General features: G+C 34.1%; 2 protein-coding genes across 2 annotated transcripts in view; one reads left to right on the top strand and one right to left on the bottom strand.

Moving 5' to 3' along the window:
- The window catches only part of LOC135194201 (uncharacterized), a 50,866-nt gene extending 45,586 nt beyond the window's left edge, over nt 1-5,280 (top strand). The window contains exon 3 of the mRNA XM_064219350.1: nt 5,215-5,280. Coding sequence (XP_064075420.1) covers nt 5,215-5,280 — 66 coding nt within the window. The remainder of the gene's footprint in view (nt 1-5,214) is intronic.
- Nucleotides 1-21,949, bottom strand: part of LOC113392055 (sperm surface protein Sp17) — a 186,189-nt gene that overhangs the window by 146,904 nt on the left and 17,336 nt on the right. The gene's annotated exons all lie outside the window — the stretch shown is intronic.

The following is a 21,949-nucleotide window of genomic DNA, read 5'->3' as shown; positions in this document are numbered from 1 at the left end:
TTAAATTTACTAAATGTAATCCTATGTCGATATTATAAACGGGAAGGCAGCGAGTTTGTTATAAAGTCATAAATAACTATTCAACCTAGGTTGTCATACATTTCAATGCAAACACGTTGTCCGGTGTAAAATTAAATATATAAAACGAAATTTGTATAATAATAGTGACGATAATGTACTAAAATCTAAAACATAATTACGTTAGTACGCGTCACAGCACTGTTCTCATCAATCGAAGCCATTGATCAGACTCGAGTAAAATTTTAGTATCGCCCAAAAGGTGTGTACCGAATATCAGATCAATGAATCAACAAGAAAAGGGTAAATATTTCAATTAATAAATTTGACCCAAAGAATAAACAGAGCAAGTTAAATAAAACCGTTTAAAACCTAACCTAACCAAACACCTGAAACCAAGACCCCCCCCCCTCCCCACTTGGAGACGCAGGCGGAAACTAGTTAGCTATTTAAAACACAAGAGCGATAAGTTTATTTTTGCCATTATAATCTAGACTAATATTATACATGCGAAAGGAGATCTGTCTGTCTGTCTGTTGCTCTTTCACGGCCAAACTACTGAACCAAATTTAGTAAAACTTGCCCAAGCAAAGACGTAAGCTTTTTTCTATACTATCACTTCACGACCAATTCCTAACACGCGACTAAGTATAGTATTACATTACATTAACAGCCAGTAAATTTCCCACTGCTGTGCTAAGGCACATTCCACCACGCTGCTCCAATGCGGGTTGGCGGATACACATGTGGCAGAATTTCGTTGAAATTAGACACATGCAGGTTTCCTCACGATGTTTTCACACCGCCGAGCACGAGATGAATTATAAACACAAATTAAGCACATGAAAATTCAGTGGTGCTTATCTGGGTTTGAACCCGCAATCATCGGTTAAGATACACGCGTTCTAACCTCTGGACTATCTCTTACTAAGTATAGTATGCGACTAGTAATATATAAATCCAATCAAATCGTATATAAGTAGTCAATTCACGGTGTAAAATCAATGAGATTAACACTAGTAAGCACATAACACGCCTATATCACGGTTATATACATTACAAATCCAATTTACACGGAATTAATATCTAAATTCACTGAAGTAATAAACAAATTGCCGCGTTACGTGTTTATTGGAGTGTCAGTGGGTTTGGTGAGCTTATTTATTTTAAGGCTGAATGATCACTGAACAGCGATAATAAATTATCATTAAAGTTTATAATTGCATACATTTTTGGAATCGTACATTAGAATTGTTATTTAAAGATTATCATCATTATAAAGAGCCTTTTCTTCTTCCTAGTCTTTTCCTCATTACTGAGGGTCGTGACCATCATGCGTGTGACTCTCCTGTACACTTCGCACCACCTTCCTCGAGGCATTCCTATTCTGTGCCATTCGTAGGCAAGCCTGGGCACTGGATCCTGTAGACGCCTTTACTGTGTTTAACCACCGGGCCGGCGCTCTTCCTCTACTCCTCTTCCCCTCCACGTGGCCAACCATTATAAGTTTTTCCAGCCTGTCCTCCTACCTAGCCGCATGGCCAAAGAAACGAAGTACGCGTTGAGTAGTAATGTTGGAGAGACGTGTCTTAATCGTTAGCTGGTTCAGGATTGATTCGTTAGGTCGGCGAGCTGTCCACTTGATAAGAGCCTATTAGTCTACGCCGCTGATGCCGTGGTGGGGTTGAAATGTTCTGCCATACATTGGAATGCACATTAAAGATCGTTGTCCCATCGGATTGTGGAAGTACACACAATTTTACAGTATGATATGTCCCACGCATATTTTTATTTCAGATATCCTATAGTTAAGGTTACGATCGTAACCACAACATCCCTCCTTAACACGAGATACAAATGATAGCAATCAGTAAATCTTCTTAATTAATTTTCAGAAACAAATAGCGCTATGTCAAGCTATGTAAAGCCATAAATCCAGTGAAACGTAAGCATGCCGTGTATCACCGTTAAATATTACCTACGGCGCATACGTCGTTGTATAATCGTAATCCTATTAGGGAATACGGTGATGCTCTAAAGATTTATATCAGCAGTCGCCTTACGAAGTTTTTTTAGGTCAAGAAAATGTTTGAGTATTTCCAAGCAAATTCAGGTCACGATGGTATTTAAAATAACTTATTAGCTATTTTGAATCATTCTCTTTGATCGTAATAATTGAAAGCGATTTTTCATAAAAGAATCAATTAAAGTTAAATCTGTGAGAAAATCTTTTAAGTTTTATTTTAATTAAAGTTTGACATGAAAAATGTATTATTATTAATCGATTTTGAATCGATTTTTTTATATTAACATTGATGCTTCTGAACGCATTCATATCATAAATGATTTTTTCAGTTTTATTTATTATAATTTTATTCTGCTGTGAGAAAAACAGAAGCGATCAAACGATTGCAGTTGAAACACTTCGGGCCTTATAAGTAACAATGTAAAAACCTTTATTAAAAAACATACCATCTAATTTTAGACTCTCTACTGATAGCATGGCTGGTATTCTTTATCAGTTAACATATGTACAATATCTATTTTTAATTTTGATTTGTTATTTATTTAATCCGCATTTAAATAATTAATTGATCAATTAATTATATGTATATATATATATGTCGGAGTCAGTCGTCACATCAACGTAATGATAAAAGTACCCACCTTGATTGATTTGTTGTTTACTCGATGATAATTACAATTAGCTAGATTTTTAATGCAAATCTTATACGACAATTCCTAATTATATCTGGTATGATTTACTAGCTATCTGCGATTGACTTATGACGACTAGTTCCGATTTCGGTAATTGTTAATAGCGTCATGAAACATTATAAACGATTGTTTAATTCGTGTCACCTAGAAATAACTTCAAATTGTCTGTTCTTGATTAACGATAATTCATATTGGAATATTTTGTGACTTTTGCCTTGCTAGCAGATTTAATTGCTTTGTATTTACATTTTGGTAAACACGTGGCTGACGTTTCGCGCCACGGACAGAGTTGTTGGGAGTAGGGGCTAGGGTATAAATACCGTGTTCACTGGCTAGTCGTGGGTCGATTCCGAGGATCGACTCAAGCAGGGGCTCTAGCTTCCGACAAAACTGTCGGTTTACCCCTCAGGCTTGACCGCCTTTGCTACGCTATTTAGTTAGCTGTACTTGCCCGCTTGTACGCGGTTACGCTGCCTTTCGGCATATTGATTTGGCTGTATATCACTGGCTTGTCTGTTTGCTTAGATTGTGTGTAAATTATTTTAAGACTATTATTATTGTAAATAAAAATCTATTGTTATTTAAAACCTTAATTGTTGTTTCTTAAAATGGGAACCCGACCTCCTGACGATCCGTCTAATTCCCCCCACTATCTTACATCAGAAGTGGGATCTGCAATTCACAAAAGTACCTACTAATTTTCATTTTTTTTTGAGTTTCAGAATGTCTCCTATAATTTTGTAAGGTCTTCTGCTCAACGCGATTCGGGATGCTGTATCTGGCCGTCACCGTAATGATGACGACGCAGCACTCCGTCTAAGATCGAGCAACACCGCCGGGAGCCAGGCGTCGAGCGCCCACACGTCCAGCCCTCATCCAGCTGCTGTCAGGCGTGTTGATGCCTGTGAAGTACGACCTGTCATGGGTGTACTAACGCAATCCGGTGAGAAAGTTTCATTCTATCTTGACTCCTAGATGTCTATTTTGACTCCTGGATGTCTATTAGAATCTTACACGGGATATCTTTCTTGATTCCAATGCGAGATGTCTATCTTGACTCCTAGATGTCTATTTTGACTCCTGGATGTCTATTAGAATCTTACGCGGGATATCTATCTTGATTCCAATGCGAGATGTCTATCTTGACTCCTAGATGTCTATTTTGACTCCTGGATGTCTATTAGAATCTTATGCGGGATATCTATCTTGATTCCAATGCGAGATGTCTATCTTGACTCCTAAATGTCTATTTTGACTCCTGGATGTCTATTAGAATCTTACGCGGGATATCTATCTTGATTCCAATGCGAGATATCTATCTTGACTCCTAGATGTCTATTTTGACTCCTGGATGTCTATTAGAATCTTATGCGGGATATCTATCTTGATTCCAATGCGAGATGTCTATCTTGACTCCTAGATGTCTATTTTGACTCCTGGATGTCTATTAGAATCTTACGCGGGATATCTATCTTGATTCCAATGCGAGATGTCTATCTTGACTCCTAAATGTCTATTTTGACTCCTGGATGTCTATTAGAATCTTACGCGGGATATCTATCTTGATTCCAATGCGAGATATCTATCTTGACTCATGGATGTCTATTTTGACTCCTGGATGTCTATTAGAATCTTATGCGGGATATCTATCTTGATTCCAATGCGAGATGTCTATCTTGACTCCTAGATGTCTATTTTGACTCCTGGATGTCTATTAGAATCTTACGCGGGATATCTATCTTGATTCCAATGCGAGATGTCTATCTTGACTCCTAGATGTCTATTTTGACTCCTGGATGTCTATTAGAATCTTATGCGGGATATCTATCTTGATTCCAATGCGAGATGTCTATCTTGACTCCTAAATGTCTATTTTGACTCCTGGATGTCTATTAGAATCTTACGCGGGATATCTATCTTGATTCCAATGCGAGATGTCTATCTTGACTCCTAGATGTCTATTTTGACTCCTGGATGTCTATTAGAATCTTATGCGGGATATCTATCTTGATTCCAATGCGAGATGTCTATCTTGACTCCTAGATGTCTATTTTGACTCCTGGATGTCTATTAGAATCTTACGCGGGATATCTATCTTGATTCCAATGCGAGATGTCTATCTTGACTCCTAGATGTCTATTTTGACTCCTGGATGTCTATTAGAATCTTATGCGGGATATCTATCTTGATTCCAATGCGAGATGTCTATCTTGACTCCTAGATGTCTATTTTGACTCCTGGATGTCTATTAGACTCTTACGCGGGATATCTATTTTGATTCCAATGCGAGATGTCTATTTTGACTCCTAGATGTCTATTTGACTGTTTGTAATATATTGAGTGTCTGTGGCCAGCTGTACTACACTATCTACTGTGTTGTTTTTGGGCAGGAGTATTTTTCAGTCATGTTGTCATCTGTTAGTTATTTATTGGTCAGGAAGGCCGAACAATGTTTTACTTGGTTATATTTTGTTACAGAACTACACGAGGACGTGTGAATCGTCAGTTCTGGCCGTGTCGGAGTCAGTCGTCACATCAACGTAATGATAAAAGTACCCACCTTGATTGATTTGTTGTTTACTCGATGATAATTACAATTAGCTAGATTTTTAATGCAAATCTTATACGACAATTCCTAATTATATCTGGTATGATTTACTAGCTATCTGCGATTGACTTATGACGACTAGTTCCGATTTCGGTAATTGTTAATAGCGTCATGAAACATTATAAACGATTGTTTAATTCGTGTCACCTAGAAATAACTTCAAATTGTCTGTTCTTGATTAACGATAATTCATATTGGAATATTTTGTGACTTTTGCCTTGCTAGCAGATTTAATTGCTTTGTATTTACATTTTGGTAAACACGTGGCTGACGTTTCGCGCCACGGACAGAGTTGTTGGGAGTAGGGGCTAGGGTATAAATACCGTGTTCACTGGCTAGTCGTGGGTCGATTCCGAGGATCGACTCAAGCAGGGGCTCTAGCTTCCGACAAAACTGTCGGTTTACCCCTCAGGCTTGACCGCCTTTGCTACGCTATTTAGTTAGCTGTACTTGCCCGCTTGTACGCGGTTACGCTGCCTTTCGGCATATTGATTTGGCTGTATATCACTGGCTTGTCTGTTTGCTTAGATTGTGTGTAAATTATTTTAAGACTATTATTATTGTAAATAAAAATCTATTGTTATTTAAAACCTTAATTGTTGTTTCTTAAAATGGGAACCCGACCTCCTGACGATCCGTCTAATTCCCCCCACTATCCTACATATATTTTTATGATTTAGTTAGACGGACGAGCAAATGACGGTAAGTGGTCACCACCGCCCATAAATCACCCATATACAATAGCGCTGTAAGAAATATTAACCACTCCTTACATCGCCAATGTTCCACCGACGAACTAAGAAGTTATATCCCTTGTGCCTGTTACACTGGCTCACTCACCCTTCAAACTGAAACACAACAATACCGGGTACTGCTTGACGGTAGAACATCTGATGAGTGGGTGGTACTTACGCAGACGGGCTACAAAGCCTTTAGCCATTGTTAATCTGTTTATTTGAAAAGAGCAACTATGCGAGTTTCTTGCCGTTTCTTCTCGCTGGAGACTGCTTTCCGAAACGGTGGTAGTATTTTAATATTGACGATTCAAAAACGCTTCGTTGTGAAGTTTACTTGAATAAACTTGATTTGATTTGATTTGATTTACCACCAAGTGATAATTTTTCATTTCATGATCCAAGTAACCTTTAATCGGATACGTATAAGCTTTCATGAATAGTACATATACATCATTCATGAACATATGTATGTCAGTTGAATTGAATAGAGACAAACTCCGAATCCATTACCGTGTCACAGATTATACTAAGACTGATGTCAACATATGTTATGTAATAAATCAGTTACCGTTTAGTATAACGATACTGGTTATTATTTAACAGAAGTGCAATTACGCAAGAATTCACTTTGTATCTCGCTCGTGAAATGTTGACAAGCGATATATACGCCATTTTGATTCGTGTATAATATACATTTTAAAAAATTATTGTTGTCAATGTCAATGTCACATTTGGACTTTTCACCGCTCGTTTCTTGCAGTGAGTTTCGATTGTCTTCTTACAGTATACTTGGAAGAGATCGCTATGTAGAAATAAGGTCGATAAAATTGAACGCTTCTTTTATTTAGGCTGTATCCATGTTTAATTTATTTATTTACTCTTTTTGGTGTACAATAAATTATAGGTATACCCTAGAGGTAACTATATACTAATTTAAAAAGTCAAAATTATAAAGGTAATTATGACCATACTTATATTTATAATTAAATTTATCATACATACGTCATATGTCACGTATATGCACATAGTATAAAATGTATATTTATGTATTATACAAATAATAGTCTGAGAAAATATAAATAATTCGAGCTCATAATAAAATTTCATCTCGTATTTTTTCACGCTTAGGATCGGAATTTTTTCTTCGAATTCAAATTCGACTAAACGAAAAGTATGCCTGAACAAAAAAATAATTTTCAAATCGGTTCATAAATGACGGAGTTCTCAGGTAAAACAGAAAATAATACGACCGGATTAAGAGCTTCAACAAAATTCTGTTATTTTTTTTTATAGCTTATATTGTGTCTAGCTGTAAATCATAATGCCTTGAGGTCCTTTACCGAGTCATGACAAAAATTATATCCATCAACAGCCCGGAATTTGGAAAGCAAGCAAAGCCGTTGATTCTGTGCCTGAACTCTATCCGGTCGTGACTGTATGTCTTCTTAATAGTGACGGTACTTGTGTTTTTCGTAGCGACTTGTGCACTAAGGTATCTTCTGCGCAGCTCTCTGTCCCTCATGGTAACAGAGAATTTCATTCAAAGACGAATAATTTTAATTCTAAATAATTATTTGTACCATAAACACCCAAAAAGTGTTCTTTTACGTACTTTTTCTAAAATGTAAGACTTTTTATAACTATTATAGTGATAGTTTGTTAACAATGAATGGCTTTGAAGATTTTGGAATACAAGCAGATTATACCTATACTCTGCTCCAATCATGACAGGAAAAAAGCCAAATAACAATATTTGACGGCAAATTGACGCGATATGATTGGTCGAGAGCTTGATTAGTCTATGATATTCACTATGGATTTGCGAAAAAAATGCCGTTTTTAACGTCAACGAAACTGTTATCGGAATTTTGGAAGTAAAATTAAAGTGGAAATATGTGGTCCAGTTCAATAGTGTTGTATTATAAATAAATATTTATTAATCATAAACTCTTAATAGTGCAAAATATAGCTTAGTTATTAGCAAATCGCATGAAATACGCAAATATAAAGTTTGTTTACCTTTTTTCCTACTTCCATTGGAATAAGCTATACAATATAAATATCTTGCACGAAAATTTTAGGCAATGTATAATATTTTATTGATAATGTATTCAAGATTGTATAGATCCAGATATATGTATACAATGCATACAATGTTGATTGGTAAAAACAGAAGAAAATTTTGAATTTTTCAAACTTGGAACAATGAAGTAAAACGAACCCAAACTTTGATGGACACGACCTAATGAAGCTAAAACAATTGTAACCAAACTGTAATTTATTAAACATTAGACTTTAATGTCACAAATATAGAATTCATTTTACCGTGACAAAATTGAATTACATTTTCATTTATAATGAAGAAGGTATGTTTAACCCTAACGCGAATTATGTTGAATATTTTATGGAGTTGTTTTTTTCATTTATCGCTTGAAATAAAAGGAAACATTTTGAAGCATTCTTTGTATATCATTGTAATAAATATTTAAATAATCTACTTGTTTTGTTTTAATATACTAATATAATAAGTACTATTGTTTGGCGCTTGTAGAATATATAATTATACAATATGATTATATAATACAATATATTATTATACATTATACATATAAGAAAATTGTAGTGTCTGTTTGTAATATTAAAATAACCGCATTAAATACATATGTATGTATACACGGTACATATACCAAAATACATTTTTTTCAATTTTGTCTGTCTGTCTGTTTGTTTGTTCAGGCTAATCTCTGGAACGGCTGGACTGAATTTGACAGGACTTTCACTGGCAGAAAGCCGATGTAATAAGAGGTAACTTAGGCTGCAACAATAACTTTTTTGTTAAATTCAAACGCGCAAGTCGCGGGCACAGCTAGTATAATACTATTATGGAATATTCGAAGCACCAAACGAACTAAGAACTAATCTATTCACACAATTCTTGTAAAAACTTTAACCCTACTTACAATTATAATTTATTTGACCCGCCTTGTTGATTTTCTTACATTTTAATAAATATAGTCAAATACGAAACCGTATTCACACAATATAAGTATCTTACTTATTTTGATATATCTTACATTTAGTAGTATAAATCAAATTAAATACGTAATCAAATACTTTATGAAGGTTTGTATGAAAAAACGAATGGAAAATTGTGTTAAGCTTATCACGTTAGATTTATTTCTGGACCCGCCTCAGAATATCCTACTGAGGGTAATGACCCTACGCAAAAGACACGGAACGAGTGAGGGCATGGAGTTTTTATTTCTTATTAAAATTAATTGTCACAAAAAGGTATGGAGTTGCGAAATGTATGACACCATTTTACGCGGTTGTGGTTCTATTGGTTGACATTTTTCATTTTGGTATTATATTTAATATTAATTTATATTAAAACGAATTGGTATAACGGTTTTAAAATACATTGGGACACCGATTAATCAATAGCCATTAAAGTTGGCACAATTATGTTTTTTTTTTTTATAGAGAAACATTTTAAGCTGTCTAAAATAAAAGAATGCTAGTTTCAAAGTCAATGTCAAAAATCTTTATTCAATACAGAAGTGTTTACACTTGCTTATTGATAGCCAAAAATCTACCACCGGTTCGGAATTTAACACCTCGGACCTGAGAAGAACCGGCGAAGGAAACTCGGCAGGATATTTTTTTTCCATGTTACATGTACAATAATAATTATATTTTAGTTATTTGAAACAGCCTGGAGGCGATCATTCATTCCCAATGTGTGCAGTCAACTAAAAAGTAATTAGTGTTGTAATATCCTTTAGCACACAAACGCTCTTTAACGATTCTTTTGAATTTTATAATTGAATAATTTTGAACGTTTTCTGGGATCCTGTTGTAAAATAGTTATGTTGTAAAATAGTAGTTTGCCAGTACAATTTTTATTCTTAAATTAAATTATTAACATATTTAACAATATCGTAAAGTTTGTTTGATATTATTGTTTGTTTGTATGATAGATCCTAAAAACAAAGATTAAAAAAAAATAATTCCAAAAAAAATCACTGTTAGAAAGCTACCTTATTTCTGAATACTGTAGGGTATAAATTATATTTATATCATTTTCTTTATTAATAAACAGCAGCCATGTCAAGCCGGGGCGTGTCACTAGTCAAATATATATTCACACGGGTGATAGAGGCGGGGGCGCGGCTGGTTTTGTAATATCTAATTCTATCGTCAATGCAATGTATTGCTTTGTGTCGACGTAAGATATTATCACTAATACGTATATAAGTACAGGCACACGGTATATAATATCTTAGATTTCATGGTTGGCAACGAATTGGCGGTTTAAGTAGATTATATTTACTGGTGTGCCAGTTGCTTTTAAGAAAAGCGACGACATTCCATCATAGAGCCCATTTGCTTATTATATTTATTGAGTAAAACAAAATAAAAATGATGTCAAAACATAAAAATTAAATAAAACTTATTATAACTAAATATATATTTTTCTCTTTCTGATATATTTGACTTGACATTCAAGAGACAAGGACAACATCGTTAAGCCATTCGTCCACTTAATATATAAAAGCCTGTCTCAATCTGATATTAATTAAAGCCGTTTATGAAATCAAATAGAGCCGAGACAGCCAAGTGATTAGAACGCGTGCGTCTTAACCGATGATTGCGGGTTCAAACCCAGGCAAGCACTACTGAATTTTCATGTGCTTAATTTATGTTTATAATTCATCTCGTGATCGGCGGTGAAGGAAAACAGCATGTGTCTAATTTCAACGAAATTCTGCCACACGTGTATCCACCAACCCCCATTGGAGCAGCGTGGTGGAATATGCTCCAAACCTTCTCCTCAAAGGGAGAGGAGGCCTTAGCCCAGCAGTGGGAAATTTACAGACTGTTAATTTTAAATGTAAAAAAAAATGAAATCAAATTATGTATAGTCAAACAGTTACTGTCAGCTTATTATTACAGAATGATGACGATGTCGTACTGAACGATGTAACATACGGCAGCCAATCTGATGAGACCAGCCAACTACGCTGTACGCTACAGTAGACAAGTGTGTGCACTAACACAGTTGCACTCATATAATCCGATAAGACGGCATATTCGATTCGATTCTATTGGAAAGTGTTTATGCGCAGGACCAACGGTTTTACATTTTTTTTGGTTGGCGGCATATGGGCCACCTGATGGTAAGTGATCACCACCGCCCATAGACGAGGGGCTGTAAAACATATTAACCATTCCTTACAGCAACTATGCCACCAACCTTGGGAACTAAGATGTTATGTCCCTTGTGCCTGTGATTACACTGGCTCACTCACCCTTCTAACCGGAACACAATAATACTGAGTAGTGTTATTTGGCGGTAGAATATCTGATGAGTGGGTGGTACCTACCCAGACGGGCTTGCACAAAGCCCTATCACCAAGTATTTTACGTGCATGCGAGTGTACACAATTCCCGAATCCGAGCTGTTACTGAGAATTTTCGATAGAAAACTTTAAAAATTTTCAATTTTAAAAGTAATTTAATTAATTTTTTAATTTTAAAAAATAAAATTTTCTTTTATCGGCTTGACCTGGGGTTTGAACTCATGTAGCTGTACTCAAGATCTGCGGCCATATCTAACAATCGAGGCAGTCAATTTAATAGATTAACATAGAATATTCCTAAAGATTGACATCGGTTGGGAACCGACTCCTGTAATTAATATGTCTCTTGAAAACGATACAGAGGAAAATTGATGATCATTTAACGTCAACGCACTAAAGAGGTTTAAGTAAATAGTTTGTCATTATCGTTGTAAAGAAATACCGATGGTAGGAGTTTTTATATATAACTGTGCTGGCTGTGCTAGCTTCGCACGCTTGGAAATTGTTTTATCATTATAAAAGTGCTTACATGCGCATTTTCTTCAGGCCTACCTTACAAATGCATTTATTTCAGAGGTAAATTTTATTATAAATAAAAAAAATAATAGATAGATAAATAATAGATAGAATAAAGTCGATTTCTTAAGGTGAAATAATATTTAAAATCGGTTCAGTATTTTCACAATTTATCTTTAACAAAATAACAAATCTATCTTCTTTATAATATTATTAGTACAGTTAATATTCTTATTTAATTTCCATATAATAAGTGTATTTTCTTACAACCATAGTTTTCCATTTAAAAAAGGGACACGATAAATGTCACCGTATTACCATGGAGAACTTGCGTTAGGTGTACCATAGATCTTCCCACAAATGCAAAAATTTAACTATATGTGAACACATAATACGTACAATGATAGACGATAATTGTAAGATAAGAAACCTAGTACTGACACAGATCAACTGATGTTAAGTGATTGCCAATGCCCACAAAAAGTTTCACGAGAGAAATTCCAATGCACTGGCTATTAATATTTTTTTTTCTAACAGCCCATTTTATTAAATATACCCAAATTAAAAGCCTCATATAATAATTTTATACGAACACAAGTGGAGACTGTTTCTACAATTTGCAGGTATAACTGCAATGACCATAACCCTGGAATAATGTGAGACGAGTAACATTTGAAGAAAACCAGGTAGTCGAGGAAACAGAAAAGATCTTGGCAAATAACTCTTCAGACCACTTCCCATTCTAAGTCATATTATGACCCTCCTATAGTACAAAATAAAAGGACTTATATTTCTTAGGTGCTTTAGAGAGTACAGTATGAAATTTACTTTGGAATTCTCTACGATTCGAACTGACCACTATTGTATTCGGTCATGTGAAGCTGGTGCTAGGAATGCGTTAACTCTTAATACCTATTAAGCACTAAAATTTCTTAATAAAATGATCCCCTTTCATATTCAATGAATATTCATATCAAAATCGATCCACAAACGAATAATTATATTTCTTATAACGACTATAGTAATGACTTTTCTACGCTAAAATTATGAATGCGACAGTAACTCTGTCTGTTACATCATCACGCTTAAACTGCTGAACCGATTTAGATGAATTTTGGCTTGGAGATAGTTTTAGTCCCGGGGAGGGACATAGGCTATTTTTAATTCCTCCCTCAAATGGGGGACACTATGTGCGCTACACTTAAAATTTTATAAATTTCGTGCGGATAATGCCGCGGTGGACTGTTCAATCAATATATGACACTATGTACTATTTTCAAGATTTACTTTACATATATAAAAACAATTTATACCCTACAGCACTCAGGTGTAACGTAGATTGTTAACAGCGGTTTTTTTTTAAATTGGGTCATTACTCACGACTATTATTTCCTACATACAAACAAGCAATTTTTACCTCTATATGATATTAGTTTAGATATCCTTTTTACTCGACGTTTAAAAGGCGTTAAGGCTTTCTATGAAAGGACCACTTGGAAACTCAATTGGTTTTGATACATGAATTATTAGATTCGCTAGTCTGTCTATTATCAATTACCCCTTCCCTGAACCTTTTAAAGATCTTTAGAGTAAAAAATTAAGGTCAAATATATCTTGCGGTTGTTTTTTTTTTAATTTTCCTAAATCTTTATCTTTTTTTTATCCGTCTGTTTATCTTTATATATAAAATTATTTAAAATATATTATGACTTAGATGTTTTTTTGTTGTTAAATCTCGTCATAAAAAATAATAACAATTTATAATATATATATATCTTATATATAAAGCCTTCTTCATTATTTTAACTAATAAAACGGTAAGGTTTTTGGCAATTAAGATTAAATTTTCTCTTGGAAAACTGTTTTTCTCTTTATGTCCTAGATCATAAGGATAGGCTGGTTTATATTGCGACCTGCGAATGAGACCAAGTTATAGCCTTCACTAGTTATATAACAATTTTCAATTTTTTTATCAAAAACTCTTTCAGGCCAGTTAGAACAAAAAATATTTTGACACCTATTGACACCAGTATTATCCCAGTATTATAGGACTTGTAATAATACTGTTTCATTGTTTAAGTGGTTACTTTATGTGGCTTTGGATTTCGCAGTTCTGGGTTCAATCGGGTCAGATCAATAAACATTGATTGAGTCGTTTTTTACCAATATTCTTAGCAGCCTGCCGGAATTTGGAACGCATCGCGCTAAACTCTGCCTCGGAAAAGACGTCAACCATTCGTTTCGGTAACCTCTTTCTGATCGTATCGGATTTTTCATTCTATTTGATTGATGAGAGAGAATAAGGTATACTACGGTTTACGCAATCAGTTGTACTCTAAAATATGTTCAGCGTATTTGCTAGACTTTCTTAAGAATGGCCGCCCTGGTCTCGATTTTGGCCAAGAGAACGCCCACTTTAAATAAAATTTACCTGCTTTAGACATCTCGGAGCCATTACTTAAAAAAAATTACACGCCCCCCTCCCCACTACTCAACTCTTAATTTGTTAATTAAGAGTAATAAAAAAAGAAAAAATTAAACGATTCAATTTTTAAATGCCATATGTAACTAAAGGTTACATGGAAACAACTACGTTTATAGAATCGAGCCAACCCTAACCTCATCAAGAATAGTCTACACCCTCTGCAGGTGTAATATAAATATAATTTTATCCCTTCGATTAATTATTTCTAACCTAATTACTCTCGGCCCACATCTGAACGTGCTTTGCCTTTGTTTTAATTAAAAAAGTATAAATCGTGTTATGCTATTGTCTGGGAAAGAAATCTTTCGGTTTGAATTTCATGAATGATATGAATGGTATTTTTTAAATTTCGAATGGTATCCGATTAGTTTAAATTAAAATTATTAATAGAAAAAGTCTGTCTTCATACAAAATCAGTCTCGATTTTTTTTAATTTACTTCGAAAAACATTTTGATACATGGAATGTGTACGAAATTTAAATTTCCATCATATTTAAAAGACTTACCCGGGAAAAATCGCTCCTCGACTATCTTCAAATATTTCCTGAATAAATCCACTTTAACTTTTTAAAGTACCCGCGTTTTGCCACCGTCTTGGGTGGCGTGGTCGTAATGGTCGGTACGTCTGTACTGCACGGAGATCGCGGAGACTATGACGTACGCCGCGCGGGAAAAGGGTAGCATATACGGTAGCTCACTCACCAGTAAAAAAAGCCTTCATGGGAAGATATGCCTTAAGCCTAGTCAAGTAAGAACGAAGTTCCTATTTCTCACTATACGGTTGTAATAGGTGTATCATGTAATTGCTGGACTGAATAGGTCATCAAAGTATAATAGTCTCTATGAAATGTTATTAAGGATTACAATCGCGTGGGCGTATTTTTCTTTGTGCTGCGGACCAGGAATGTATTTTATTTGCTTAGAGTATTTTAGGCTTTATTCACAATGTGCTTAGTGATGGAATTCTATGTAGGTTTACGTTGTACTTTGGCCACCAGGTACAAGTTTATTTCACGTGGTATACTAGCCCTTATTACATATGTAATAAGATTTAAAATGGTTTTTATGTTTCAAGGTACATAGCTGAGGCGATATATGAACAGTAAGTGACACAAGTTGATAAATGAAAGAAGTATTTCTTTTGTAATTTATCTGTAGTATCCATCTTATTTAGTTATTTATATTTGAATTTAGTATGTTGCATGTTTTTGAGACTTTAACGACCGTACTAACTTTTTTGTTATTTTGTCTTGGGTCGGTCTATGTTATCAATTTATGATAATGATGATAATACTCAAGCACTGTGATGACGACGCTGAAGACCGTGCAAAGTGGAGTAGTCTTAGTTGGACAGACCCTGGTAATAGCCGGGATTAATAAAAGTCGGGCAGAAGAGGAAGGTGTTCTTGAGATGATTTTTGAGACCAAGTTTTTTTTTATTTTATGGACAGAGTACAGCGTGGGTGGATAAGGTACAATAACGTTCTAGTTTGTGCACAAATAATTTTATATATTAGATGCACTCTCTATTCCCACAATCTTATAATCTAAAGGAACGGCATCTCTACACGACCGAAGGGAGTTCAGGCACAGCCCGCAGGCCAATCATATTACATGCTTTCTGCAAAATGGTACCATTGTCAATTTTGGTAACATTTCCAATTGTAGATCTCTATGTTTAGATTGTGATATAGAATCTCGTGATCACCTTTTTTTATGGCTTCTTCACGAGTGACCTCAACTGCTAATCTGCTGCTAATCAAAAAATAAAACTGCTATCGGGCTGTTTCTAAGAATTTATAAACAAAAATAAAGAAAAAGTTTTTACCACCCAAACCCAGGATCTTGGGATCTGCAGATGTAAGCTAGCCACTAGAACAACGAAGCAGACGGTGGTGGTCACGCGTTCATCAACACTAATACAGTAACTTATTTTTCTACTACTATTATTATTAAATGGTTAATCCTTTAACCACATATGAAAATCTTATCAATTTCTGATGGATCTGTTTTCGTGACCGGTTTTGGCCCCGGCGGTCCATCTCAAGGCAGACCAGCCAACTACCCAAGACCTATTCTAATCTATATCCTATCTCTACTCTCTCACTCTCATAATAGGACGGTAACTCTAACACGACCAGATAGAGTTCAGCTGCAAGTGTACACTACCGAATTTCAGTCTCCGGAAAAACCAAACACCTTTTTACTGGCGCAACGTGGAGTTTGATCCGAGAATCTGTGGCCTTATATCTAACCCCTAGACAAATGCAGTCAGTTTACATACTAATCTTAAAATATATATATATATTAAATTTTCTTTAGACATAAAAAAAATATTGGGAATAATTTACGGAATCACTGAGCTTTTTATGTTGGTTTATTCTTAATTGAACCGGTGGTAATTTTATAATATCTATAAAGTATAAGGTCTCTACGTCTTAGCTATACAACACGTAGCTACCTACCTGATGTATGTATTTGTATATTGAGTTTGTGTATTTTTTTTTTGTAAGCCAGTCTGGGAGGTGCCACCCACTTATCATATATTCTACCGCTAAACAGCAATACTTTGTATTGTGATCTGGTTTGAAGGGGGAGAGAGCCAGTGTAAAAGGCACGAGAGATATAACATATGACTTTCCAAGGTTGGAATAACATATTATTTTGTTAGAATAATGTCTCGGATATAATATCTTAGTCCAAAAAAACTGAATAAAAAAATATATTTTGTGTTGTGTTACTCGGCATTATTTTGAAGTCGGGTTTTGTTACGCAGCGTAGCGAGGCTTCATATTTTATATTATCAACCTACTGGCTTCTCGTTGACTGACTCCGTCTGACGCAGGCGAAATTTCACCTCGAGATCAATAGTATTATGTTAGTTTTGAAGTGATAGATTTTAGTGATAAGGCCGCCTGCATATTACGCATGTAGATTTACAATCCTATCAACGGATAATTTATTGTTAACCTATATCATACACATATAAATATTAAATGGAGTTCATTAACTAATTTGTATTAGTCAGAATACAGCGTGTATCGAACAATTACAGTACAATCAACAGATACGAGTTACTATCCAAATATCAAACCCAAGACCACGAAATTCACGCTTGTTAGGTAAATAGTTTAAATTTAAAGTGAAAACTGTGAAGCGAAGCTGCTTATGTAATAGTACAATATACTGAAACCTTCCCCGAAACCTGCTGCGTCTTCTCGTATAAGTTTTATGTAAATTGGTTTAGTATTTTTTTTAATTAGAGATTACAAATGAAATCGATCCTCATTCATTTAAAAAGATAGCACCCGAATATCTATTGTCTTCTTTAGTTTGATTTTCCTCGTCAATGTATAAAATATAAGTAATTTCTTCTTATAATAAAAGGTATTAATCTAGTTCCAAGTTATAAAAAATATATATCAAAGTTTACTTGGTATAATTAGCCCTGAAATCCTTAATCTAAATAAATGAATAAACTTGACTGGACGGGTGTACAACCGTATTATAGAAAAGGGAACATGATCGCACGTTGTAAACGCCAGTAATTTGATAATGTTTTCGTTAAACTGATTAGGAAGCGCCAATTGTTTAACACATCTGAGATAACTTAACACTTACCACCAACATAAAATAATATATTTTATGGAAAATAAATATGCCGCTAATATTTTTCACATTAAATTTTTATAAATCACATATTGAATATTTATGGTAACTATAAATTTAACTTGTTACTTGTAAGAACTTACTTGATTTAAATTTAGAAAATAAACGTGAAATCTTAACGAAGCCCCACGTTCCGCTTTCGATATAAGTCATCCAGGAACCACAACCTGATCACACAAAATATTATCAAAATCGGTCTAGTCGTTTAAGAGCAGTTCAGTGGTATAAACAAGTAGAGCAGAATTATATATTAAGATAAGTCTTTGTGGTTTCCGTCTTACGTGTTTCATTGCTATCACTTGTAATTAGGAGTTTATATAATACTTTCTCTTTAACAATATATTTATAGTATATTCGAACCACAAGAGAACAGAAGTCAAATAAACAACACTTGACTTAGAACTGACGCGATATCATTGGTCGAGAGCTTGAATAATTATAATCTATGATATTCGTTATGATTTGCGAAAAATTACGTTTTGAACATCGACTAAACATTTATCGGAACTTTGGAAGCAAAATTAAATTGGATATAAGTTCCTAAACTAGGAAATAGGGTTGTGTTATAAATAAAGACATATTAGTCAAGAAATGTTATTAGTACAAAGTATAGCTGAGTTATTTAACATATTAACAGCCTGTAAATTTCTTACTGCTGCGCTAAGGCCTCCTGTCCCTTTAAGGAGAAGGTTTGGAGCACATTCCACCACGCTGCTCCAATGCGGGTGTAGAATACACATGTGGCAGAATTTCGTTGAAATTAGACACATGTAGGTTTCCTCACGGTGTATTCCTTCACCGTCGAACACGAGATAAATTATAAACACAAATAAAGCACATAAAAAATTCAGTGGTGCTAAATTGTAGGATTCTATCTTCTTGAGGCTAAAGTAGGAAAGAGGGATATAAAAATCGAAAACTTTTTTTAATATTCAAAAGGAAGGCACAGATTACGTATCGATTGAATTACTTTTAAATGAAATACAGAATAAGTTTTGATAGAATAAATAAATTAAGATCTTATCCTCATTTGTATACTTGGGAAGAAAAACATCTGAATTTCTTGTTTGTTATAGTCAGAATTCATTTTGGACCTGTTACATAAAATGCCAGTCCAAAAAAATTTGAATATTTATATTAAATTATAAGGAAGTAAAAATTATGTCAACGGCAGAGATTATCGCTTAAAGCACATTTCAGCCTGCTTTAAGCGCTGTTTCGCTTAATTAGGTTAATGATATTCGCTTACATTATATTTTGTAGGTTAAAACGGTGAATGTTTAATTTGAAAAATAAAATGACAACGCGTTATATGGCGGCTGGCTTAAGGCCACTCTGTCTTGATAAATGGAATGATTTGAAACTTTTTATACGCTCTACTCGGATAATATATTACTCCAAATATTTCTCGACTGACGACGCAGTTCAAAAACCCCCCCAGTACTTTTATTTACTGCTACGCATAAAACGCGTATAGCGAAGGGAAAGCTAAATGGAAGGATGAAAATATAAATTTAAAAATAGAATAGACATTTTGAAGAAAGAATGGCTTCAAAATACTACAAAAAATATACCTCCTTCACTTCATTGTCGCCATCAACCAATCGCAATCCACTGTTGGACGTAAGTCTCTCTTAATATACGCCAATGCTCCACAGCCTATTGCCGCCTCTTCTTTAGATGATCGGTCTATATGGCTGAAGGACAACAGACAGTATATATGTATATATAAAAATTCGGCAAAAGGCGAATAGATACCTTGAGGTACCACCACAGCCTATAGACATTGGCGATGAAAGAAATATTAATCATTCTTAAATTCATACCAATTCATCACCAACCTTGGAATCTAATGTTTCGTTCCTTGTGCATGTTACACAGGCTCATTCATACTTTAAACTAGAACGCAACCAAACTAAGTACTGCTGTTTGGTGGTAGAATATCTGTTAAATGGGTGGTATCTACCCAGATGGGTTTGCACAAAGCCACCATTATTTGGAGTCATATATTATCTAAATATAAAAGGCGGGTATAAAAAGTTTCTAGCCTTTCTTTTTTTTAATTGATATTTATTATTACACTTTTAATAAATTAAATTTACCTTAAGCATTATATTTTTAGCCTTAAGGGAAAAATTAATTAAATACTATTTCATTTGAAAAACGCGTTTCAAGGATTAGCTTTTTTAAATGTACAACCCATTAACCGTCCAAACTAAGTAACTATAGCTTGATATGAAACTTTCGTAACTTAAGCGCATAACTTAGAGGATAGACAAGCCATAGAGCACATACTGTGTTATAATATTTTAGTCTATTTCAGGTGTTATAATATTTTAGTCTATTTCATGTGTTATAATATTTTAGTCTATTTCATATGTTATAATATTTTAGTCTATTTCATGTGTTATAATATTTTAGTCTATTTCATATGTTATAATATTTTAGTCTATTTCATGTGTTATAATATTTTAGTCTATTTCATATGTTATAATATTTTAGTCTATTTCATGTGTTATAATATTTTAGTCTATTTCATATGTTATAATATTTTAGTCTATTTCATGTGTTATAATATTTTAGTCTATTTCATGTGTTATAAGATTTTTTTCTCTGTGGTTCGATATACCACAATATGTGACGCATACAAACAAGAACAGTAACTTTACTTCTAATGACATTTGTAATAACTTTACACTATATCGTCAGCGGAAAGACAGAACAGCCTAAGTGCAATATGGTGTTTTTGGAAAATGAGGTTTGCTAACTTGACTTTAAACCTCAATTTCCAAAACTACCATTTTTGTGCTTTGCCGTTTCTCCCCTTCCATTAATGATATATATTAAAGTACAAGCAATGTAAATATACCCCTGCTGAGGAAAGGGTTTCCTCTTGAGGTTTACTGTTTATTCCACCACGCCGTACTGCTAATACATATTGGGTGGAATTTTCATTCGCACGTGTAGGTTTCCTCACAATGTTTTGCTTCACCTCCGAATAAAAACGCAAATAAAAATAAAATAAATAAATAAATAAATATTATAAACAAAAAAATCTTTGATTAAACTTGACTTGTTTTTGCGACTGTGACTGATCTACATACATTGCAAAGACGATTGTGTACGTCGTAGAGACTACGACGTAGCAGAAATTAGGTCACATTGGCTTCGTCACAGATTCACCCTTTCAACTGGAACACAACAATATACAAAGTATTGCCGGTTTTTGGTAAAATATGTATTAAGTGGATCGTAACTTTCCAGATTATCTTGCACAAAGCTCTACCACCAAGTAATCTGGTAAAGTCTTCCACCAATGATCGTTCCGATTAAAATCAAATGAATTATTCCAACTTTTGATCAGCGAAACTGGAGATTGGATTTGTTTGTTCTTCTTTCAACCGTATTTTCTTAAAAAGAGGAATTTAATTAATTGAAGTTTATGAAACATAATTCTTATGAACATTGTTCTATTTCGCGTCCAATTAATGAGTTTGGAGTTGAAATTGTTATATTTTCTTAAAATATGTAATAAAAAAGTACGTTTGGCCGTATTTCGTTTTTATTTGTGCATGTATATAAAAAAATTGTGTAAGTATATACGCATGCACATATACAACCTCTACCATACACCCGCAAAATAAAATTTTTACTAAAAGTGCCCTACCGTGTGTACCCTAAGGGCCCTTACTCGTGTATCTTATAGAGTTTCTTAAACAATAAACTGTTATTCATTGTTTTTCTATTGTTATGTAACATTATATGTTAATAATTAAAATATATGTCTGTTTGTACATATATACATCGAACTATAGTCACACCCACACTGGAAACT

This window comes from Vanessa tameamea, chromosome 27 (genome assembly GCF_037043105.1).
Source record: "Vanessa tameamea isolate UH-Manoa-2023 chromosome 27, ilVanTame1 primary haplotype, whole genome shotgun sequence".
Taxonomy (NCBI): Eukaryota; Metazoa; Arthropoda; class Insecta; order Lepidoptera; family Nymphalidae; genus Vanessa; species Vanessa tameamea.
The sequence above is the reverse complement of the archived record's forward strand: the minus strand, read 5'-3'. Positions and strand labels throughout refer to the sequence as shown.